Genomic DNA, 26,154 nt, shown 5'->3' with positions numbered 1-26,154 from the left:
GACCTCACCACTAGAGGCTCCAGTGAACACCAAGGTAACTGCTTAGTCATGCCCTCCAGGGTTCAATTTGTGGCACAATGGGTCCACAAATCCACTTGCACCACCGTTGGGGGTAGTATAAGTTGTATTTTATGAAACAAAGTCAATATAAATAAAAAAAAACTATAAATTCCTTTGATATACACTAAAAATTGTAAATGTTTGAGTATAAATATTACTAAATAAAAGTAGTATAAACATCTTTTACCTCTTGTCTTACCATTTATTCTAGCAACTAATAAAACCTCTTCTCCAAGCACGGGTTGGTGTAATATATTTATGGAAGCAACATTCAGGTCATCAATATCAGTTGTGTATAACTGGAAAGATGGTTCAGACTCCTCCAGTGAAATTACTATGGGTGCTACAAGGCTTCTAGTCAGAGTAAGGTTATGTGCATTTACAGCACTACCAGGGAAACACACTAAGTTATGAACAGTTATTTTGTCGTTGATGACCATTTCCATGTACATGGTATTTCCAGATTCAAGAGTAAGTTTAATGGGAATGATAAGATTAGTAGAGTTAATGTCTGCCAATTCAACGGTGATTTGTCCAATAGTAGTCTATACATAGAAAAAAACAAAAACAAAAACAAATTAGGTTTGAAAGCCATCAATAATTTGTGATCTGTACAAATCCAAAATTAATTTAAGGATGTGTTTACATTATGTCTGTAGCCCAGTTCATAATTCTGTTGGGGGCTCTCATCAAAATCCTGTTTTTTTTGGACAAAGTAGCCTAGCATTGTTTAAAAAGGTGGACACCACAGCAAAGGAGGCAAAACAGAGTCCAACGTTTTATATCTTGGACTATATTTGCCTCATGAAGTCAGTGGCACTGGTGGTGGTATGTCTTCTGTGGATCCAAATGGAAGCCAACAACAGAGTCATAAGCGGGACACCAAATGTGGTGTGAATTTAGCCTTACTTAGTATGTTCAGAGCGTAATTAATATATTTAAATAGGTGTACCATATAATAAACAATCATAAGTTTATATATAGATAGTTATATAACTGAAGTCATTAATCGTAATAAACAAAGCACTCACTGGAGGCATCTGATTGTATATTAATATGCTCATTTTCTATGGTATGTATTCAGAACCAAACACTACTGTAAGTTACAAGGTTTGCTTACAGATAGCTACTTTTGGGAGACAACAATCTTGAAACCATAAATCCTCCAAATATAGCGCACAGAATGACTGGAGTTTCATGGATACATTGGCTAAATCAGTCTTAAATCCTTGAATGAAATTAGGGCAAATTGTCCCAGTATGCTATGTGGCTTATTTACTAATATGTAATAGTTAGACAACATAATCCCACACAGAACCTGCTATATTAGTATTAAAAAAAATATTCATACCTTGTGAACTTTTCCACATTTTTTCATGTTACAGCCACAAACTTACATGTATTTTTTGGGGATTTTATGTGATATACCAACACTAAGTAGCAAGTATTTGTAAAGTGTAAAGGAAATGATACATGTTTTTCTAAATATTTTAAAAATATAATTCTGAAAATTGTGACATGCATTTCTATTGAGCCCCCTGAGTTAATACTTTGAAGGACCATCTTTCGCTGCAATTACTGCTGCAAGTTTTTTGAGGTATGACTCTACCAGATTTGCACATCTAGAGGCTTAACTTTTTGCCAATTCTTCTTTGTAAACTAGCTCTAGCTCAGTGAGATTGGATGGTGAATGGCTATGAACAGCAATTTTCAAGTCTTGTCACAGATTCTCAATGGGATTTAGGTTTGGACTTTGGGCCATTCACACACAAGAATATGCTTTGATCTAAACCATTGTATTGTGGCTCTAGCAGTATGCTTGGGCTTGTTGTCCTGCTAGAAGATGAACCTACCCATCCAGTCTCAAGACTCTTGCAGCCTCTAACAGGCTCCTCCAGGATTGCCATGTACGTATGTAGCTCCATCCATCATCACATCCCATCATCTCTCACCAGTTTACCTGTCCCTGCTGAAGAAATGCAACCCCACAGCATGATGCTGCCACTATCATGTTGGATGTTGGGGATGATGTTCAGAGCTTGGGCTATTTTTTTTTTATAAGCTAATCCTGCTTTAATCTTCTTCACAACTTTATCCCTGACCTGTCTGGTGTGTTCCTCGGTTTTCATGATGCGGTTTGATCCCTAATCTCCTCAAACAAACCTCTGAGTAGTGATGAGCGAGCATGCTCGGGTGTTTTCCGAGTATCTTCGGCGTGCTCGAATGTTATGTTAAAGTCACTGTGTGTGCATGATTTGCGACTGACAGCTTTAACACATGTGAGGAATGCCTAATAAACAGTCACAAATCATGCATACACAGTGACTCTAACATAACATTCGAGCACGCCGCAAATACTCGGCAAGCACTCGAGCATGCTCGCTGAAAGAGTTAACACAACACGCTCCCTCATCACTACCTTTGAGACATTCACAGAACAGCTACAGTTATACTGAGATTAAATTACAAACAGGTGAACTTAAGTTACAATTTTCCAATTTATATTTTTTAAATAATTTTCTAATTATGTATCATTTCCTTTACACTTCACAAATACTTGCTATTTTGTGTTGGTATATCACATAAAATCCCAATAAAATATATTTACGTTTGTGGGTGTAATGTGAAAATATGTGGAAAAGATCACAAGGTATGAATATTTTTTCAAGGTGCTGTAATTTTAAAATTATACTTTTCAAATTTTACCCATTAAAACATGCTGAACATGGCCACTTCATAAATATTTTCATATGATAATCCAGATTTAAAGAAGCACTCCCATCAAAGTTTTTATCCTTTTAATATATTGCAATCATCATTATATAGCATTGTGCACTTACAATTGCTCATTTTGCCTTTCTACCCAGTTAATTATTCTCCTTTCTCTACTCAATGTAGAAACAGGAGTCTCTTTTTTTCCCTGAATAAGTCATCCCCCTCTTCAACTTCTGACCCAGCTGCTCCGTCCCCCCCCCTCCTCAGGCACGGACTTTTGAACTCATGACTTATACAGGGAAAAGAGAATTCCTGTTAGTACATAGAGCTTAGAAGAATTCAGCTAGTCTGTTTTTAATCATGTGATGTCATAGATCTAATGGAAAAGAGAAGAATTAGCTGGCCTGGTCATTGCAAAATGAGCAATTGTAAGTACAGAGTGCTATATAATATGATGATTACAATATTGTGGAGGCTAAAAAATTTAATGGGAGTGCTGAATAGACACATGTTTGACATTTGAAATTGAAAGTAAAAAGATTTTAAATATATTTAAAATATCTGCTTACAAAAGAAACATTTGTGTTTCCTTCATGTTCTCCTTCATTCGCACAAGTGTGATTCTGTAAAAAAAAAAAAGTAGTTTTACATATTACAAACATTTACAAATAAAGATTTAAATTTATTAATTGACCCACAAGTTTAGTGACATATTTAAAGGGTAATGTATCAATACACATTAGGAATTTAATAGTTACCCCATCAGCTATAACCAAAAAAATAACTTTCAAATGAGAGTGCAGTCCTACAAAAATCAGGCAGCTTGAATTGTAGCAATTCCATCAAAAATAAGGTTAATACATAGACATAGTAGTCATACAGGCATAAAGGCCTGTCCATACATCAGAAAAATGTCAGAAGGCCAGTGATGTCAACTCCGAATCTCCTTGTGGCCAATCTGCGGCCATTAATAAGCTTCAGCGCTCATGATTCACCGAATGTCTGAGTGAAGAGAGGCAGCCCATCAGCAGCCGCAGCCCATCAGCGCACTCAAGTGGCATAATAGAGTCAAGGAACATAGCTGAAACAGTGCCAGTAAGAGAGCTGAGTATATATGTTTACTTTTTCATTTTAATTATTGGTTGTGGAATTTTACTTTATACTGTAATAGTAAGTGCTGCTTTATTTTAACTTAAGGGGGTCTACAAGTCTAGAGGATCGGAAGAATCAGTTTATTAATTTTTTTCATATTTTTCATGTATTTAGTGTGGACAATATATCTGCAAAATGATTTATCCCGATTAGCAATATTAAATAATTTATATCTTCTTATAGGGAGCGATCTCCGCCATTCGATAGGATCGCGCGGTACACCGTGGAGCATTCCATAAGCCTTGTGCGTGTATGCTTTCTTAGATTTTTAATTAACTTTCCAAATAGATGGTCGTCTTTTGGGCAACATTTTAAAAAATAGTTCTTAGTATTATGACACTTAGTAATCGCCTCACACGGATCAGAAATTTAAACAGGATGATTTGCTGAAATGCAAAACAACAACGAATCGATCAACTCATTTATTTGGACTTGCTCTGAAACATCTTCATTCAGGTGCAAAGATTGTGAATATAGCTACGTTTTTGGCAATAATTATCTTTAACGAGGGATTTATGCCAATTCTTAAAGTATTGGGCATGATTAGAATGACTATTGGACAGCAAGCCAAGATGTATGTGCACACCACTCGGGACGAGGCTCGTTTAAGTCGCTTGGAGCGGCGTTCATCAGTTCAAGACGACAGATCTCATTGCAGATAAATATATTCCCGCCCACCATTCCTAGGAGTAAGCAGCACAGATCATGAGCTCCTGAACTTTCATCACTTTATACCTTGTAATGAGTAAATTGTAAGACGTAACCTGGAAAAATTCAACTCCGCGGATGAGAAAAGCGAGCCGGACTGAGCTGGACTAAAGATTTTTATGGAAAAGGAGAAATTAGAAGATTTAAAGGAATAAACAAGAATCTTCTGGAGGACAGACAGCAAACAGGCAGCACCAGGTCTGACATCCAGAGGACTGAGAATCCACAGGTAGGACCATCCTCCAGCCCCACCACAATCCATAGTCTTTCTAGAACTTACACCTCGCAGAAATAAGAATTAGAATTATTACAGAAATGGAAAAGTTAAATTTAGTACAAGACATTCAGAAGAAAGTAAATTATGTTTGCACTGATCTAGAGACACAAGCCGGCAGGGGGTCAGAGATCCTAGAGACCACATTCTCTGAAGGGCAGAAGAGCAATAAAACCATAAAACATGCCATTAGAGATAACCCAGAGACCCTTTATGCTGACTTTACTTCTAAGGAAGAAGTAAGAAGAAAAAGCAATGTGCTATTCTTCACATACCACCCAATGGCCTGGCACACCGCCCTATGCAAGTAATAAAAATTTATAACCAAGTCTGATAACAGTAAGGGTCGGCAGATCAGAATTAGAGACCATGAAGATGACGAGTGCCACTCACTTACCATCAGCTTGTACAACACCGGCACCGTCCTGGAACAAGGGACTGAGGACAATTTATAGCAATTTCAAGACAGTTTCCCTCATATTAAACTCCAGGCCCAAACTCATAAGGAACAACAAGCCCCAGCCACCTCTGATATCCACCCCCCTACAGAGACATCCAGGAACACCACTGCTGCCCCCAATGCTTCACAACTCTCACCCCAGACCCTCAGAGACCTTCTAGCTCAACTAGAAAGAGACTTTGTACAATTTAAGCAAGAGCTTCAAAGAAACCCTGGTGACAGAAATGCAAATGAACAAGTAATCAATGAGATAAACAAACTGAAATGTGAACACAGGTATGAACTGCAGGAAATAAGAATAGCAATGTGTGAACTGAAGCAAGAAAATGCCAGGCTGAGACAGGAGGTGGAAAAGCTAAAATTAAAACCACAGATACCTGGACATCTGAACCAAGAGGGGGCCACGGGAACAAGAATGGGTGCTGACAACTTGACCTCCACTGACTAGGAGACAGAGATGCCAAATAACCCCAACAATACGAACAAACCTGAAACTAATTAAAGTGAACCAGAAACCAGATCCATAGAAGAGAGAAGAGAAACTGCCACCAGCATAGTCTCCAGCACACCCCTCCATCAGCAGTCACATAACCCACCCGTGACATTACAAAGTCCTGATATCGTCCTAATAAAGGACTCAAATGGGAAGTACCTAAACACACGGCGTCTATTCCCAGGAAGAAGAATCTATAAAATCCGCTGTGCAACCATTGAACAGGTGACAACAGTCATCAATAATCCACGATTTAACAACCCAAATCATATTATAATACACAGAGGCATAAACAACCTGCCAGACCAGCACCAACAGATCGCAGGACAATTGGCCCAACTAGCAAGGACAACACAACTAAAATTCCTGGAAAGCAAAATCATTCTGTCATCTCTGCTCCCAAGAACGGATATAACCAGCCAAACTGTAGCGCCGGCGTCCCTGCCCTCTGCTAGGCAGGGACGCTGTTCCCCTCACCCCTCTGCTCCGAGCCCGGCGTCCTCCTCCCGCTCTGCTGGCAGCGCGCGCTCCTTCCCGGCCACTGTGCTTAGGGCGCGCGCGCGCTCCCTCCCTCTTAAAGGGGCCGCGCGCGCCGTCCTAAGGAGTCCCCGGCCAATGGCCGGAGGACTTCACCATATATAAGGCACCTCCTCCAAAATGGAGGTGCCCGAGCAATGTTGTTGCACTGTTCACTACTCTGCTTCAGCCTTCAGGTCCCGTTGCCAGTTACCTGCCAGTTTGCTGTCTGATTCCTGCCTGTTATTCTGATTACCTGCCTGCTAGCCCGAGGTCCGACGGTCTGCCTACCGACTCCTGTCAGTCTGTCTAAGGACCAGCTTGCCCGCTCACCTGGGAGCGCACACCTGTTACCTGCCTGCTAGCCTGAGGTCCGACGGTCTGCCCTCCAACTCCTGTCAGTCTGTCTATGGACCAGCTTGCCCGCTCACCTGGGAGCGCACACCTGTTACCTGCCTGCTAGCCTACCTGGAGGCTCCGCCGTCACGTGCTGTGACCACCTGCCATTCCAGAGACTCCTGCCCGCTCACCTGGGAGCACACACCTGTTACCTGCCTGCTAGCCTACCTGGAGGCTCCGCCGTCACGTGCTGTGACCACCTGCCATTCCAGAGACTCCTGCCCGCTCACCTGGGAGCACACACCTGTTACCTGCCTGCTAGCCTACCTGGAGGCTCCGCCGTCACGTGCTGTGACCACCTGCCATTCCAGAGACTCCTGCCCGCTCACCTGGGAGCGCACACCTGTTACCTGCCTGCTAGCCTACCTCGAGGCTCCGCCGTCACGTGCTGTGACCACCTGCCATTCCAGAGATTCTCGCTTGCTCACCTGGGAGCACACATCAACCATCTGCCTGCTAGCCTACCTGGAGGCTCTGCCATCACAGGTCGTACCTACCCTTTACCCAGAGACTGCCCCGGTCACTTGCCGTAACCTCCTGCTCATTCATCCAGAGACTGCCCCGGTCACTTGCCGTGACCTCCTGCCCGTTCATCCAGAGACTGCCCCGGTCACTTGCCGTGATCTCCTGCCCGTTCATCCAGAGACTACCCCGGTCACTTGCCGTGACCTCCTGCCCGTTCACTCAGAGACTGTCCCGGTCACCTGCTGTGACCGCCTGCCCGTCTTCCCTGGTCGCCACCCGCTCCCTTACAAGGACCGCCCCTTTGTATAGTAGCTCAGAGGTTCCGCCTCCCAGACCCGTTACACAAACTATCCAGGACATCAACATGGACCTAACGACTAGAATGAAATCTGGCACAACACCCCACCATAAATCACCATCACCTGTATGACAGCAAGCACCTCAACAAACAAGGGGTCAGCCTCCTAGCCAAGGAGCTGAAGAACATCATACTAAACAGAGACACTTGGCCTGGACCTAAAACCAGCCAAAATTCTGTGAAAAGACCCCCGGCAATGAAAAGACAGGAAACCACAATTATCTCACAAAAAACTGGAAACAAACACCCTCACTCAAAACTGGACTATCAGAGAATACCACCACGAAGGAGACCACCAACCTCACACAGAGCTATACGAATCAGAGACATCCAGAAAAGACAAATGCAGAGCAGAGACATGAAGGAGATAAAGACCCTGCTCAGCACGTTGTGCAAAAAACTAATGTGACTGGATGAAACGAACGTCATTAATAAACCAGTCAGAAATCCGGTGTGTCCTACACAACCAGACTCATTACAAGGTATATGCACACAAGTTATATAGAAAAAATGACCTCACTTAGTATTAGCAGTTGGAACATCCAAGGCCTGAACACCTCGGCCTTTGGACGTAAAACAAATGACCCCGACTTTACACAAAGACTGAAAAATATAGACATCCAGATCCTCCTGGAAACATGGACCAGAGCTAAAAACGAATCCCTGGTGCCCATTTGATTGAGGAAAATCTCCATCCCTGCCCTGAAAAATAAAAACATCAAACAGGGCCGCTGCTCTGGAGGAATATCGGTCTGGTATAAAGAGGAATTCCAACTGTACATCAAACCGATCAAGAGAGGAGACAGCCACATATGTATCAAAATCAGCAGTCCATCCTCACCTCTCAGTCTGATGTCTACCTCTGCGCTACCTACATACCCCCGCCAGAGTCACCCTACTTCAATCCACACAGCTTCAAGACCTTACAAAAAGAAGCTGCCAATTATCAGGTCCTGGGCAAAGTTCTCATCAATGCCAGAACAGGGAGAGAAAAAGACTTTCTGACCAAGGACGGAAACATCTACATATTTGGAGCAGAATCTATCGTCCATAGGTCAGTACACACAGAGAGAAACAGCTATGACAGTACAGTCAACAAAAGTGGCAAAAAGCACCTGAACCTATGCAGAAGTTTAGGACTTCATATACTCAATGGCCATACTAAAGGAGACTCTCTAGGAAGATTTACATTAAACTCACATGTAGGAAGGAGTGTTGTTGACTATGCCATTACAGACATGGACCCCGCAAATATCAGCGCCTTTATTGTCACCCCACAATTGCACCTGACAGATCACAGCCAACTTCTTCTATACATGAAATCTTTAAAAAACTCATCAACAGAAAAGCCCCAGCTGAACAGCCTCCTCATCCTGCCTCCATCCTATAAATGGTCCAAGGCGTCGGCAACAAAATACAAAAAGGTTCCAAGCAACCCCGAAATACAGGAGATGCTCCACCACTTCTACAACTACGAGTACAAGTCAAACCCAGAAGGTGTGAATTAAGCTGCTAAAGATCTCATAGATATACTCTACACCATGGCCGAATTGTCTGACCTTAAAAAAGTCAACTACAAGAGACCAAAAGAAAAACAGATCTACAGTTGGTTTGACAGAGAATGTAAAGCCGTTCGGAAGAGCCTGAGAACAGCCTTAAACAAGAAATACAGAGACCCCAACCACCCGGACCTCAGAGATGCCTACGACACCATACAAAGGCAATACAAAACCATTCTCAGGAGGAAGAAGCAGAGTTACATCTCCACTAAACTTAACCAACTCCAAGACACCCTCCAAGACAACTCATTCTGGGAACTATGGAATCACATGGGCACAAAAAGCAAGAAAAGCAACATACATATCCAAAATGGCAACATCTGGTTCCAGTACTTCAGTGAACTATACAAAGACATCTCGAAGGAAGGACTAAGCCAAAGACATGAAAATATGATTGCGAAACTAAAGGCAATGGAGGAAAAAGTAAAAGATTCCAAAACCCTCTGGATACACCAGTCACATTACAGGAAGTTTCAGAGACAATGTCTTCCACAAGGTGTAGAAAAGCCAGCTGCCTGGATGGAATCCCGCCGGAAATGCTGAAATACAGCCCACCAGAAATAAAAGCTGCAATAGCTAAACTGTTCAACATCGTGCTGAGCGCTGGCTACTTCCCTCACACCTGGAACCAAGGCCTCATCTCACCCATTCACAAGAGTGACAGGTATGACCCTGCCAACTACAGAGGCATATGTGTCAGCAGCAACCTGGGAAAACTGTTCACCAGTATCCTAAACAAGAGGATCCTCTGTTTCCTCACCGAGCACAAAGTTCTCAGCAAAAGTCAAGCAGGGTTCATCCCAAAACACCGCACCACCGACCACATCTATACCCTGCACAACCTGATTCAGAGTCACGTACACAATACAAAGCATGGGAAGATATACGCTTGTTTTGTAGACTTTAAAAAAGCCTTTGACTCAATATGGCACCCGGGCCTGTTTCTGAAACTGCTGGAGAGCGGAATAGGAGGAAAGCCCTATGATGTCATCAAAAGCCCCTACACTGAAAACCGCTGCAGTGTGAGGGTGAACGGGAAAATTTCCAGCAGTGCCCAGGAGTCAGACAGGGCTGCAGCCTAAGTCCAATGCTCTTCAATATCTACATCAATGAGCTGGCCACTGCCCTAGAATCCTCTGAGTAACCAGGTCTCATACTCCATGACGTCCAGGTTAAATTCCTTCTGTATGCAGATGAACTACTGCTGCTATCACTAACCGAGAAGAGTCTCCAAGACCATCTGAAAACCTTGGAGAAATTCAGCTCCACATGGGCATTACCCATTAACCCAAACAAAACCAACATCATGGTGTTCCAGAAGAGAAAAACAAGATTGGACCAGCACCCTTCATATTTGCTAAATAACTGCGCTCTTACAGAAACGGACAAGTACACCTACTTGGGCCTGGAAATTCATCGGTCAAGGGTTTTCAAACACGCCATAGAGACCCTGAAGGACAAGGCCTGCAAAACCTTCTATGACATCCGTAGGAAACTCTACCAACTGAAACCACAAGTGAGGGTCTGGCTAATAATCTTCGATGCCATCATCACCCCAATCCTCCTGTATGGCAGCGAAGTCTGGGGTCCTCACACATACCCTGACTGGTCAAGGTGGGATTCCAGCCCAACAGAAATATTCCACCTGGAATTCTGTAAGCACCTTCTCCAGGTCCATCGGAGCACCACCAACAGTGTATGTCGGGCTGAGCTAGGCAGATTCCCACTGCACCTAGCAGCCCTGAAGAGGATGCGGTCCTTCCAGGCTCACCTACATAGTAGCAATCCAAGCTCCCATCACTATAAAGCCCTGCTACATGTAAGGGGGTCAAACAAACCAGGACCCACGGAATAGCTCACCCAAACCCAACCTGACCAAAAGAACAACCACAGCAGCCTGACAAATGCCAGAATCAGGAAGATGGTAGATGAGGCCCAGGAGAGATACGTCAGTGACTGGAAGAACGATATCAACGCCTCACAGAAACTGACCATGTACCGAAGCCTACAGAGAGAATACAGACTGGCTCCTTATCTGAAGAAACTCCCGGACCCCAGAGACCGCCAGATCCTGAGCCGCTATAGACTCAGCGCCTACAATCTGGCCATCGAGATTGGCCAGCACAGGCAGAGCTACAAGCCCAGAGAGGACAGACTGTGCCCACACTATGACCTGGAGGCCCTGGAGGATGAGACCCACTTCCTGCTACACTGCACCAAATACTCAGCAGTGAGGGACACTCACTTCAGGAGATTCACAAATCTCTTCCCAAACTTCATACCCATGAAGGAGGAAGAGAAAACATATATCCTGCTGGGGGAAGAAGAGCGTGCGGTAGAGATAGCAGCGCAGTACGTGAATGCATGCCATAGGCTGCGAGAAAGAGAACTGTGATATGCCATGGACTTCCATAGCCCCCACCCTGAATATGTCCCTACCCATTGTTCCCACAGTCCCCATCCACCATCCCCACAGTCCAAATCCCTATCCCCTACTGTACACTTGCTTTGGCAAGACTAATGTGTATTTGGTCCTGTCAACAAAGTTTCTTTGTATTGTATTGCATTGTAAATGAGCAGCTCTGCAGGAATTTTATGAGCACAAGGCAAAATCACTCTATGGTCCTGGAATAGTTTATTGATCATAAGTAAATGTGTCTCTGTGTAATCAGCATGAAAAACTTTAAAGCGTTTTTCTCGAAACCACTTTTTTCAAATCGGTGGCCATGATATCTCTAGAACCATTTGGTCAATTAAGTCGGGCTTGTGCACACATTTCACAATATACAGTACAGACCAAAAGTTTGGACACACCTTCTCATTTAAAGATTTTTCTGTAGTTTCATGACTATGAAAACTGTACATTCACACTGAAGGCATCAAAACTATGAATTAACACATGTGGAATTATATACTTAACAAAAAAGTGTGAAACAATTGAAAATATGTCTTATATTCTAGGTTCTTCAAAGTAGCCACCTTTTGCTTTGATGACTGCTTTGCACACTCTTGGCATTCTCTTGATGAGCTTCAAGAGGTAGTCACCGGAAATGGTTTTCACTTCACAGGTGTGCCCTGTCAGGTTTAATAAGTGTGATTTCTTGCCTTATAAATGGGGTTGGGACCATCAGTTGTGCTGTGCAGAAGTTTGGTGGATACACAGCTGATAGTCCTACTGAATAGACTGTTAGAATTTGTATTATGGCAAGAAAAAAGCAGCTAAGTAAAGAAAAAAGAGTGCCCATCATTACTTTAAGAAATGAAGGTCAGTCAGTACGAAAAATTGGGAAATCTTTGAAAGTGTCCCCAAGTGCAGTTGCAAAAACCATCAAGCGCTACAAAGAAACTGGCTCACATGAGGACCGCCCCAGGAAAGGAAGACCAAGAGTCACCTCTGCTTCTGAGGATAAGTTTATCCGAGTCACCAGCCTCAGAAATCGCAGGTTAACAGCAGCTCAGATTAGAGAGCAGGTCAATGCCACACAGAGTTCTAGCAGCAAACACATCTCTTCAACAACTGTTAAGAGGAGACTTTGTGCAGCAGGCCTTCATAGTAAAATAGCTGCTAGGAAACCACGGCTAAGGACAGGCAACAAGCAGAAGAGACTGATCTGGGCTAAAGAACCCAAGGAATGGACATTAGACCAGTGGAAATCTGTGCTTTGGTCTGATGAGTCCAAATTTGAGATCTTTGGTTCCAACCACCGTGTCTTTGTGCGACTCAGAAAAGGTGAACGGATGGACTCTACATGCCTGGTTCCCACCGTGAAGCATGGAGGAGGAGGTGTGATGGTGTGCGAGTGCTTTGCTGATGACACTGTTGGGGATTTATTCAAAATTGAAGGCATACTGAATCAGCATGGTTACCACAGCATCTTGCGGCGGCATGCTATTCCATCCGGTTTGCGTTTACTTGGACCATCATTTATTTTTCAACAGGACAATGACCCCAAACACACCTCCAGGCTGTGTAAGGGCTATTTGACCAAGAAGGAGAGTGATGGGGTGCTACGCCAGATGACCTGGCCTCCACAGTCACCAGACCTGAACCCAATCGAGATGGTTTGGGGTGAGCTGGACCGCAGAGTGAAGGCAAAAGAGCCAACAAGTGCTATGCATCTCTGGGAACTCCTTCAAGATTGTTGGAAGACCATTTCCGGTGACTACCTCTTGAAGCTCATCAAGAGAATGCCAAGAGTGTGCAAAGCAGTCATCAAAGCAAAAGGTGGCTACTTTGAAGAACCTAGAATATAAGACATATTTTCAGTTTTTTCACACTTTTTTGTTAAGTATATAATTCCACATGTGTTAATTCATAGCTTTGATGCTTTCAGTGTGAATGTACAATTTTCATAGTCCTGAAAATACAGAAAAATCTTTAAATGAGAAGGTGTGTCCAAACTTTTGGTCTGTACTGTAAGTGCCTATATCCAGTACCAGAATCAAGTCAAAATCTTTTTTTTTTTTCGTAATTTTGACAGGACTCCAACTGTGCCAAAAATCGATACTCAATTTTCAGCATGGTGCCATTTTTTAATTTTCAATTTTTTTTTTTACTTCTGCTACCGAAGATAGCGACAATCATAGCAATTAAGAATCTCTTTGCTTTTTTTGTTTCAGACAAGTACAACAGCAGGGATCATGGCCACCGTTCACCACCGTATTGTTTTCCTTGCCCACTTCACTGCATTTTTACAGTACTTATTTATACTCTTTTCATGATATAAAAATTTGTAAGCATACTTCAAACATGTGTAAATATATTGTAAAAAACCCTGTCCCAAAAATCCTTATACTTTTTCCACAAAAACAAATAAAATCAAAATAGCATAAAAATCGGGTGTCTAGACTAGAAGACCCTTAATACTGTAAGAGTTATGCTTTACACTGCAGCATAGTAGAGTGGTGTTTTATTTTTACCTTAAACAGTAATAGAATAGAATGGTAGGGTTTTTTTGCCTTATACTGTAGCAGAGTAGAGTGCTGCTTAATTGTAGCTTTATACTGTAACAGAATAGAGTGTGGCTTTATTTTTGCAGAACATTATAGCATAGTAAAATTGTGTTTTAAATCACTTACCACAAGATAAGATAGTTCATTCTGATTTTGTGTGGAAGTATAATTGTTATCGATAAAATACCAAGGAAAATTCAGATGTATTCCATGCAACAGAAAGGCATGAAACTGGTGGGGTATATTTTGAAATGCAATCAGAATAGACTTCATTGGTACTAATTCATTAGAAATACAAGAAATTGGGGTTTGTTTCTCCATATAATGGATTTGTAAAGACCATGGCTCCTTGTTAAGTGTCTTTATCTTCATTTCACATTCTTTTTCTGAGATAATATTTTTGATGTGTGCTTCTGCAACATAAAAGTGAAAAGTAAGTTATATCTGTTCAAAATGTTATTAAAGAATGATGTAGCACGATTTTGAAGGTAACGCCTAAGTTTTACACCAAAAATCGTGCAGCCATTGGCCACTGCAGGTGGGGACAATTTTGCCACATGCATCTGTTGGCCTATTTGTACCGTGAACTGTACTTATTAGAAATTTGGATAATGAATAAACATTATGCATCAATAAAGTAGCCCAGCTGTTAATTACAGATGCAAGTGTATTGAGGACTAAAGAAGTTTGTATGAAATAGAGGATACTTACTAATTGAATAATTTCCGGGATCTGAAAAAAACAGACTGAAAGAAGTAGCAAAACATCCATTCAGACCAACATGTGCAACAGAGGAGATCGCACTACGTTCAGACCAATTCACTGTCACCGTAACTGTTGTGAGATTTTCCATTCTCAAGCTGTGAACACCTAGAAATAAAGCAGGCAATAGATGTAGAAATCAATTTCTGATCTGTTCATAAGATTAATTTAGTGTAGTGATATACCTTTCAGAAGACAAGGGGCTTATAAGTGGAGAAAGAAGGCGATTTATCTGAAAAGAAAGTCTCTGATATTCGCCTTTGGTATTGACTTATGCAAAGTATGTTAAAACTATTGGGACATTTTAAGCTAGTCTGTATGCCTATGGTCAAATACCATTAAAAAAATAAAAACATCAGTTGATATATATTCCTAACTGCATAAAAATGAATGATAACTCCGCAGCTATCACCTTCCTGTTATTCCACATATTACAATGTTTTATTAACCCCTTTACCCCGAAGTTTGTTTGCACGTTAATGACCGGGCCAATTTTTACAATTCTGACCACTGTCACTTTATGAGGTAATTACTCTGGAACGCTTCAACGGATCCTCCTGATTCTGAGATGTTTTTTCATGACATATTGTATTTCATGACAGTGGTAAAATTTATTTGATATGACTTGAGTTTATTTGTGAAAAAAATTGGAAACTTGGCAAAAATTATGAAAATTTCATACTTTTCAATCTTTGAATTTTCATTAAATAACATTTCCCACATGTCTACTTTACATCAGCACAATTTTGGAACCAACATTTTTTTTGTTAGAAACTTATAAAGGGTTAAAAGTTGACCAGCGATTTCTAATTTTTCCAACAAAATTTTCAATTTTTTTTATTTTATTTTTTTTGGAACCACATCACATTTGAAGGGAGGTTGAGGTGCCTTTTTGACAGAAAATACCCAAAAGTGACACTATTCTAAAAACCGCACCCCTCAAGGTGCTCAAAAACACATTCAATAACTTTATTAACCCTTCAGGTGCGTCAGAGGAATTTTTTGGAATGTTGAAAAAACTATGATCATAAACTTTTTTTCACAAAAAATTTACTTTAGACCCAATTTTTTTTTTCGCAAGGGTAACAGGAAAAAATGGACCCCAAAATTTGTTGTGCAATTTCTCCTGAGCACGCCGATACCCCATATGTGGGGGAAAACCACTGTTTGGGCACACAGCAGGGTTTGGAAGGGAAGGAGCGCCATTTGACTTTATGAATGTAAAATTTGATTGAATAATTAGCCAACACCATGTTGCGCCTGGGGAGCCCCTGATGTGCCTAAACAGTGGAAACCCCCACAAATGACCCCATTTTGGAAACTAGACCCCTCAAAGAACTTATCTAGATGTGTGGTGAGCGCCTTGAACCCCCAGGTGCTTCACAGAAGTTTATAACGTAGAATAAAAAAAATCTAACTTTTTCCACAAAAATTATCTTTTAGCCCAAATTTTTTTATTTTCACAAGGGTCAGAGGAGAAAATGGACCCAAGAAATTGTTACGCAATTTCTCTTGATTGCGCCGATATCCTATATGTTGGGAAAAAACACTGTTTGGGCGCACGGCAGGGTTCAGAAGGGAAGGAGCACGGTGTGACTTTTTGAGCGCAAAATTGGCTGGAATCGAGAGTGGATGCCGTGTCGCGTTTGGAGTGCCCCTGATGTGCCTAAACAGTGGAAACCCTCACAAGTGACCTCATTTTGGAAACTAGACCCCTCAAGTATTTTATCAAGGGGTATAGTGAACATTTTGAACCCAGAGGTACGACACAGAATTTGATCACATTAGGTCATCATATTAAATATGTTGTCATTAGTCTTGAGCGCAAGTGCTCGCTACTTGAGTTTGCATCGGGTATTCGGGTATGCAACAAGTATCGCGGGTGTTCGAGTGACATGCTTGAGTCCCCGCCCTGCATGTTTCGCGGCTGTTGTACAGCCAAAAAAACACGCGGGATTGTATGCCATACACGAGCAATCCCCGCATGATTTTTTTGGGTGTCTAACAACCGTGAAACATGTCATTCGAGCACCCGCGATACTTGGTGCATACCAGAGCTCCCAATGCAAACTCAAGTAGCGAGCACTTACGGTCAACACTAGTCGCCATATTGTCATCATTTTTTTTTCTTTACTTTAGAAAAAATTCCAACCCTAACACTAACACAACCCCAACGCAACCATAACCCTACCCCGAGGGATCCATTCACTATAATGAGGCAGCAGAGTTACTCTGGACTCCATCTAGCCTCTGTTTAGAGGTGTCCTTTTTTTTCAGAGGTTCACAAAACTGTGGCCGACGGCACTCTTATGTATGCCTAATAAAAAGACGAACACTGTGGGATCACAAGCCAGACGGCGTCCACAGTGACTCCATCTGTATCATTACAGGGAATCTTCCGCCGGGGGTTCTGTTTGAATCACGCATTTCAGAGATTTACACGGAAACCCTGGTGTAAGCGCTCAGGGCAGAATAGATGCGAGCCGAGCCATACTGCGATGGGAGGCAAAATGAATAAATCAGCAGCAGGTGAAAAATTGGTTTTATTTATTTTTTACCCTGTTCCTCGTGCGGTATAAGTGATTAGATAACTTTATTCTTCGGGTCGGTGCGATTACAGAGATACCAGATTTATATCGGGCTTTTTTTTATGTTTGGCAGCTGTCACACACTAAAAACGCTTTTTTTTTTTGCAAAGACTAGTTTTTGCATCAGCATATTTTGAGAGCTATAATTTTTCCATATTCCGGCCGACAAAGTCATGTAAGGGCTTGTTTTTTTGCGGGACAAGTTGACATTTTTATTGGTACCATTTTTTGGCATGTGACATTTTTTGATCGCTTTTTATTCCAATTTTTGGGAGGCAGAATAAACAAAAACCAACAATTTAGGAAATGTTTTTTGGGGTTTATTTTTAATACTGTTTCGCGTGTGGTAAAATTGATAAGGCAGTTTTAGTCTTCGGGTCAGTACGTTTACAGCGGTACTACATTTATATCTTATTTTATGTTTTGGCGCTTTTACACAATAAATACTATTTTATAGAAAACATTATTTTTTTGCATCGCGTTATTCTGAGACCTATAACTTTTTAATTTTTGGCTGATGGAGCTGCGTGGCAGTTTGTTCATTACAGGACGAGGTGACGTTTTCAGTGGTACCATTTTTATTTACATTCGTCTTTTTGCTTGCGTTTTATTGCGCTTTATATTTGGCGGTATGATGATAAAGCATTGTTTTTGCTTCATTTTTTTTTTTTTTTTACCGTGTTCACTAAAAAGGTTAACTAGTATGACAGTTTTATAGGTCAGGTCGTTCCAGATACAGACGCAGCGATACCAAATATGTGTACTTTTATTTATTTTTCATAATAATATTTATTTATGGGTACTAATATGTATACATACACACACACGTGCTTCTCACTAAATTAGAATATCATCAAAAAGTTAATTTATTTTAGTTCTTCAATACAAAAAGTGAAACTCATATATTATATAGAGTCATTACAAACAGAGTCATCTATTTCAAGTGTTTATTTCTGTTAATGTTGATGATTATGGCTTACAGCCAATGAAAAGATAAAAGTTATTAACTCAGTAAATTAGAATAATTAACAAAAAACACCTGCAAAGGCTTCCTAAGCATTTAATAAGGTACCTTAGTCTGTTTCAGTAGGCTCCACAATCATGGGGAAGACTGCTGCCTCGACAGATGTCCAGAAGGCAGTCACTGACACTAAGTATATGCAAAGTAAATTTTGCATTTCATTTGGAAATCAAGGTCCCAGAGTCTGGAGGAAGAGTGAAGAGGCACACAATCCAAGCTGCTTGAGATCTAGTATGAAGTTTCCACAATCAGTGATGGTTTGGGGAGCCATGTCATCTGCTGGTGTAGGTCCACTGTGTTTTATCAAGACCAAAGTCAGCGCAGCTGTCTACCAGGAAATTTTAGAGCACTTCATGCTTCCCTCTGTCGACAAGCTTTTTTGGAGATGGAAATTTCATTCTCCAGCAGCACTTGGCACCTGTCCACACTGCCAAAGTTACCAATACCTGGTTTAAAGACAACAGTATCACTGTGCTTGATTGGCCAGCAAACTCGCCTGACCTTAACCCCATAGAGAATCTATAGGGTATTGTCAAGAGGAAGATGAGAGACAACAGAACCAACAATGCAGATGAGCTGAAGGCTGCTATCAAAGCAACCTGGGCTTCCATAACACCTCAGCAGTGCCACAGGCTGATCGCCTCCATGCCATATTGATGCAGTAATTGATGCAAAAGAAGCCCCGACCAAGGACTGAGTGCATTTACTGAACATACATATCAGTAGGCCAACATTTCGGATTTTAAAAACATTTTTCAAGCTGTTGTTATAAAGTATTCTAATTTACTGAGATAATGACTTCATTGGCTGTAAGCCATAATCATCAACATTAACAGAAATAAACACTTGAAATAGATCACTCTGTTTGTAATGACTTTATATATATAATATATGAGTTTCACTTTTGTATTGAAGAACTGAAATAAATTAACTTTTTGATGATATTCTGATCTTGTGAGACGCACCTGTATATACAGTACAGACCAAAAGTTTGGACACACCTTCTCATTTAAAGATTTTTCTGTATTTTCATGACTTTGAAAATTGTACATTCACACTGAAGGCATCAAAACAATGAATTAACACATGTGGAATTATATACTTAACAAAAAAGTGTGAAACAACTGAAAATATGTCTTATATTCTAGGTTCTTCAAAGTAGCCACCTTTTGCTTTGATGACTGCTTTGCACAATCTTGGCATTCTCTTGATGAGCTTCAAGAGGTAGTCACCGGAAATGGTTTTCACTTCACAGGTGTAACCTGTCAGGTTTAATAAGTGGGATTTCTTGCCTTATAAATGGGGTTGGGACCATCAGTTGTGTTGTGCCGAAGTCTGGTGGATACACAGCTGATAGTCCTACTGGATAGACTGTTAGAATTTGTATTATGGCAAGAAAAAAACAGCTAAGTAAAGAAAAACGAGTGGCCATCATTACTTTAAGAAATGAAGGTCAGTCAGTCTGAAAAATTGGGCAAGCTTTGAAAGTGTCCCCAAGTGCAGTTGCAAAAACCATCAAGCGCTACAAAGAAACAGGCTCACATGAGGACAGCCCCAGGAAAGGAAGACCAAGAGTCACCTCTGCTTCTGAGGATAAGTTTATCTGAGTCACCAGCCTCAGAAATCGCAGGTTAACAGCAGCTCAGATTAGAGAGCAGGTCAATGCCACACAGAGTTCTAGCAGCAGACACATCTCTTCAACAACTGTTAAGAGGAGACTTTGTGCAAGCAGGCCTTCATGGTAAAATAGCTGCTAGGAAACCACTGCTAAGGACAGGCAACAAGCAGAAGAGACTTGTTTGGGCTAAAGAACACAAGGAATGGACATTAGACCAGTGGAAATCTGTGCTTTGGTCTGATGAGTCCAAATTTGAGATCTTTGGTTCCAACCACCGTGTCTTTGTGCGACGCAGAAAAGGTGAACGGATGGACTCTACATGCCTGGTTCCCACCGTGAAGCATGGAGGAGGAGGTGTGATCATGTGGGGGTGCTTTGCTGGTGACACTGTTGGGGATTTATTCAAAATTGAAGGCATACTGAATCAGCATGGCTACCACAGCATCTTGCAGCGGCATGCTATTCCATCCGGTTTGCGTTTAGTTGGACCATCATTTAGTTTTCAACAGGACAATGACCCCAAACACACCTCCAGGCTGTGTAAGGCCTATTTGACCAAGAAGGAGAGTGATGGGGTGCTACGCCAGATGACCTGGCCTCCACAGTCACCAGACCTGAACCCAATCGAGATGGTTTGGGGTGAGCTGGACCGCAGAGTGAAGGCAAAAGGGCCAACAAGTACTAAGCATCTCTGGGAACTCCTTCAAGATTGTTGGAAGACCATTTCCGGTGACTACCTCTTGAAGCTCATCAAGAGAATGCCAAGAGTGTGCAAAGCAGTCATCAAAGCAAAAGGTGGCTACTTTGAAGAACCTAGAATATAAGACATATTTTCAGTTGTTTCACACTTTTTTTGTTAAGTATATAATTCCACATGTGTTAATTCATAGTTCTGATGCCTTCAGTGTGAATGTACAATTTTCATAGTCATGAAAATACAGAAAAATCTTTAAATGAGAAGGTGTGTCCAAACTTTTGGTCTGTACTGTATATATATATATATATATATATATATATATATATGTATATATATATATATATATATATATATATATATATATATATATATATAGTGACAGAGTCACTGGTGATATATGTGAGGGAAAATATGTTTCACTGTTGCTACTAGCTGAACTAAACCTACAAACTTCCTTTGTTATGTTATGTGCTGGGGCTTAAACCACCATTTTAAAAGGGGGTGTTTTTTTGTGAATGACATTGAGAAGAGTGGGAAGTAATTCACCAGGGTGTGGCTTGGCAAGTTAAGTGCTTAGTCACTGTCTTTTTTTCTCTAGTGTGGTCAGGAGAAGGAAGTATCCAGACTATGAGTGTGGAAGCCAGAGAGCTCCACAGAAGGACTTGGTGGTGAAACCTTAATGTGCTTCCCAGAGCGGGTGAAACCCCGCTCCCCTATGGACTGTACTATACTTTATCTTTTTGTTTTTCGTTATTCTGGAGAGGACGTGTTTATTTTGTGGAACTCTGCCGAGGTTTATGTCATAAATCAATAAACCTGCAGGAAGTTAACCTGAGATGTGTTTCCTGTGTCTGCCTCTGTGAGAGCCGAGCAAGTTGCTTTACCACAATATATTATATATTTTTTTAATTTTTTTTTTTTTTTAATATTTTTACAACTTTTTTTTTACTTTTTTACTTAGTCCCACTATGGAACTTTCACTTTCTGCACTCTGATCGCCGTTATAATGTATAGCAGTGAAGGATCACTGCTATACATTTTAAATTGTCAACGCTGCAGACACAAGTTACTTTAATCATGCACTGCACATGAGCAAACTAACTTGCTAGTGCCTGGTGACCCAACATCGAGTCATCATGGCAATGATCTGCACCCCACGCTGACGGCGTGGGGTCTCCAATCCAAGAGCAGAGAGGTTTCTGTCCCTCTGCTCGCTCGCTAAATGCTGCGATCGCAGCATTTAGTGGGTTAAAATTCCGGGAGCGGTGTGGGCCCGTGTGCAGGCGCGGTTGCCGTGTCGTAATAATACGTTCCTGGTCCATAATGTCCAGGGCACAGGGACCTATTATTATGCACAATGTCAGAAAGGGGTTAAAGTTTAAAAAGATTGTCAAAAGAAAAAAATAGGTAAGTTGTTATGCTCGGGGTCTAACTGCTAAGAACTGCATCAGTTGGCAGAATGGGGTATGCTTTTCCCTGTGAGAATGCAGAGTCATTCTTTCTGGGGTTGCTGGAAAAAACTTCATGAGTAAGAAGCACTAAAAATTCAAAACCGCAGCAATGTGTATATATATGTATATATATATATATAATATATGTATTACAGTGGGTAAAATAAGCATTTGATACATTGACGATTTTGCTAATTTTTCTACCTACAAAGAATGGAGAGGTCTGTAATTTTTATTGTAGGAACACTTCAACTGTGAGACAAAGAATCGAAAAAAAAAAAAAAATCCAGAAAATCACATTGTATGATTTTTACTTAATTCATTTGCATTTTATCGCATGAAAAAAGTATTTGATACAATAGAAAAACAGAACTTAATATTTGGTACACAAACCTTTGTTTGCAAATACAGAGGTTAGATGTTTCCTGTAGTTCTTGACTAAGTTGGCACACACTGGAGGAGGAATTTTGGCCCACTCCTCCATAAAGATCTTCTCCAGATCTTTCAGGTTTCGGGGCTGTCGCTGGGCAACATTGAGTCTTAGCTCCCTCCAAAGATTTTTTATTGGGTTCAGGTCTGGAGACTGGCTAGGTCACTGCAGGACCTTGAAATGCTTCTTACGGAGCCACTCCTTAGTTGCCCTGGCTGTATGTTTTAGGTCATTGTCATGCTGGAAGACCCAGCCACGACCCATCTTCATGCTCTTACTGAATGAAGGAGGTTGTTGGCCAAAATCTCGAGATACATGACCCTTTTTTGCAGAAAAGCACCCTCAAAGTATGATGTTCCCACCCAACATGGTTCACGGTTGGGACGATGTTCTTGGGGTTGTACTCACTCTTCTTCTTCCTCCAAACACGGGGAGTAGAGTTGATACCAAAAAGTTCTATTTTGGTCTCATCTGACTACATGACTTTCTCCCATGCCTCCTTTGGATCATCCAAATGGTCATTGGTGAACTTCAAATGGGCTTGGACATGTGCTGGCGTGAGCAGGGGGACCTTGCATACCCTGCAGGATTTTAATTCATGACGGCGTAGTGTGTTACTAACGGTAAGGTTTGAGACTGTGGCCCCAGCTCTCTTCAGGTCATTGACCAGGTCCTTCCATGTAGTTATGGGCTCATTCCTGACCTTTCATAGATACATCCTTACCCCACGAGGTGAGAGCTTGCATGGAGCCCAAGACAAGAGGAAGATTGATACTTACATTTTTTAATAATTGTGCCAATAGTTGTTTCCTTCTCACCAAGCTGCTTGCCTATTGTCCTGTAGCCCATCCAGCCTTGTGCAGGTCTACAATTTTGTCCCTGGTGTCCTTAAACAGCTCTTTGGTCTTGGCCATGGTGGAGAGGTTGGAGTGTGATTGAGTGTGTGGACAGGTGTCTTTTATACAGGTAATAAGTGCAGAGTAGGAGGGTTTCTTAAAGGAAACCTGTCACCATGAAAATGCAGTATAAACTGCATGCATCATGTTATAAAGTAGGGGGAGCTCAGCAGATTGATGCATAGTGTTGTGAGAAAAGACTAGATACAACCAGTATTTTCATAATTTAATCCTCTGCTCTTTCTGTCATTTTTGGTCCAGTGAGGGGGGCTATTAATAACTGACAGCTATCTTTATATAAGTGTGCATACAGAAATAACGGTCACTGATAGGACTGCCCACTGGACCAGAAATCCTTCTCTAAAACATGATGCCCACAGATCGCATTGCATTTTCTTGGTGACAGGTTCACTTTAAATAAAAACTAACAGGTCTGTGAGAGCCAGAATTCTTGCTGGTTGGTAGGTGATCAAATGCTTATTTCATGCAATAAAATGCAATTTAATTATTTAAAAATCATACAATGTGATTTTCTGGATTTTATTTTTAGGTTCAGGCTCTCATAGGTGAAGTGTACCTACGATAAAAATTAGAGGTAGAAAAACTTGCAAAATCGGCAGTGTGTCAAATACTTATTTTCCCCACTGTATATCCAAACAATACAACAATCCAAAGGTTCGCTCACATTAGCACTTAAAATCGATGAGTGCAATGCAAGAAAAAAAAAATTGCAATGGGTGCAAAAAAAAAAAAAACTGACGGCACAAGGACCATGCATATGCCGTCTGTTTTTTTTCTTGTACACATATCAAAGGAACAAGAAATTTCAGAAGCCAAGTACAGTAAATTCACAGCCAGAACCCTCAGGATGGATAGATAGATAATCGGGGTAATGGTGCTTAGGTTTGATGTCAGCTGTGATTTGTTAAAAATTCATATCATACTTTTAAATGGAATCTGCCACCAGGTTTATACCACCACATCTGACAGCAGCATAATGTAGAGACAGAGACCCCGATTCCAGCTAGGTAATTTATTGGGCTGCTTGCTGTAGTTTTGATAATCTCCTGCTGACAAAACAGTGATTCTATCACTAGAGGACTAGAGATTAGAGATGAGCGTTGTTCTACTCGAACTGTTCGCCAATCTCAAATTCGAGCTGTTTTGGGCGGTGTTCGAGCCGTTCGGCGAACACGAACGATTTGAGAAAAATTCGGCTGTTCGAGGTTATGTTCGATAACTGTTCGTGCACCAAAATCATAACTGGATTTTTTCTCAGTAATGATGAAAATTAATGTTAATACGCAGTTTGAGTGTACAGCGGGGTGGGGGGAGGGGCAGGGGATGGATCTCTGCAGGAATAATGAAGATCTCCATTTTTTTTTCTCTTTCCCGCATTTGCAGTGGGGAGGTGCAGTCTGTCAGCCTATCAGCAGCGCACACACGGAGCGAACTGCTGTTTTTCACACAAGCAAGGGCATGTGTCATTGGCAGTGTATGTCACATGTCCTTGCCCTATAAGACCAAGCCATTTTCCCCGTCGCCACCATTTTCTCACTGCTGCAGCTGCGTGTTAGACGGCACCGCTGTTGCTGTGTGCGCTATACCTTGTTAATTTCAAGCCAATTTTCGCACAAATCTACAGATAGCTTGGGAGTAGGGAATAGTTGTGATTGCAGTCCTTTTAAGGACTAGGTTACAGCATTTCCTACGACTTTTATCAGGCAGGTCTGTGCTCTTAAATAGATAGATTGTGGGAGTAAAGACTAATTGTAATTGCAGTCCTTTTCAGGACTAGGTTACATCAGTTCCTATCAGTTTTTGCCAGGCAGGTCTGTGCCAATGCTGTGCAAGTTTTTTTCACAGCATTTGGCTGAATCTAGCAAAGCTAATCTTTTTTGGCCTATTGCAGAGTGTGTTAGTCAGTGGAGTAGCCTATCTGTGTTGCAAGATATACCACCTGTGTATAGAATACCAATTTTTTTACTGCACCTAGTGAAGTAAAATCTTTTGGGCATAGCATCATTCTATTAGTCCATCTATACTGACCTCCATCAGGTTGCAAATTGAATATAATTTTTTTCTGCATCTAGCTCTGAAAAAATATTTGGGCTTCTAGCAGTGTGTGGGACTTGTTCTATTAGTCCATCTATACTGACCTCCATCAGGTTGCAAACTGAATATAATTTTTTTCTGCATCTAGCTCTGAAAAAATATTTGGCCTTCTAGCAGTGTGTGGGACTTTCTCTATTAGTCCATCTATACTGACCTCCATCAGGTTGCAAATTAAAAATAATTTTTATCTGCATCTACCTCTGAAAAAATATTTGGGCTTCTAGCTGTGTGTGTGACTTTCTCTATTAGTCCATCTATACTGACCTCCATCAGGTTGCAAACTGAATATAATTTTTTTCTGCATCTAGCTCTGAAAAAATATTTGGCCTTCTAGCAGTGTGTGGGACTTTCTCTATTAGTCCATCTATACTGACCTCCATCAGGTTGCAAATTAAAAATAATTTTTATCTGCATCTAGCTCTGAAAAAATATTTGGCCTTCTAGCAGTGTGTGGGACTTTCTCT

At 41.3% G+C, this 26,154-nt stretch overlaps 1 protein-coding gene across 1 annotated transcript in view; it reads right to left on the bottom strand.

The window, feature by feature from the left end:
- Nucleotides 1-26,154, bottom strand: part of PKD1L1 (polycystin 1 like 1, transient receptor potential channel interacting) — an 808,959-nt gene that overhangs the window by 671,924 nt on the left and 110,881 nt on the right. Inside the window, exons 5-8 of the mRNA XM_073676922.1 lie at nucleotides 14,824-14,982; nucleotides 14,239-14,525; nucleotides 3,345-3,398; nucleotides 260-605 (exon numbers count right to left, since the gene is read on the bottom strand). Of these exons, the coding sequence (XP_073533023.1) occupies nucleotides 260-605; nucleotides 3,345-3,398; nucleotides 14,239-14,525; nucleotides 14,824-14,982 (846 nt within the window). The remainder of the gene's footprint in view (nucleotides 1-259; nucleotides 606-3,344; nucleotides 3,399-14,238; nucleotides 14,526-14,823; nucleotides 14,983-26,154) is intronic.

This window comes from Phyllobates terribilis, unplaced genomic scaffold (genome assembly GCF_046119375.1).
Source record: "Phyllobates terribilis strain yellow unplaced genomic scaffold, ASM4611937v1 Scaffold_4__5_contigs__length_816908805, whole genome shotgun sequence".
In the NCBI taxonomy this organism is placed as follows: Eukaryota; Metazoa; Chordata; class Amphibia; order Anura; family Dendrobatidae; genus Phyllobates; species Phyllobates terribilis.
This window is presented reverse-complemented; position numbering and strand designations above follow the sequence as displayed.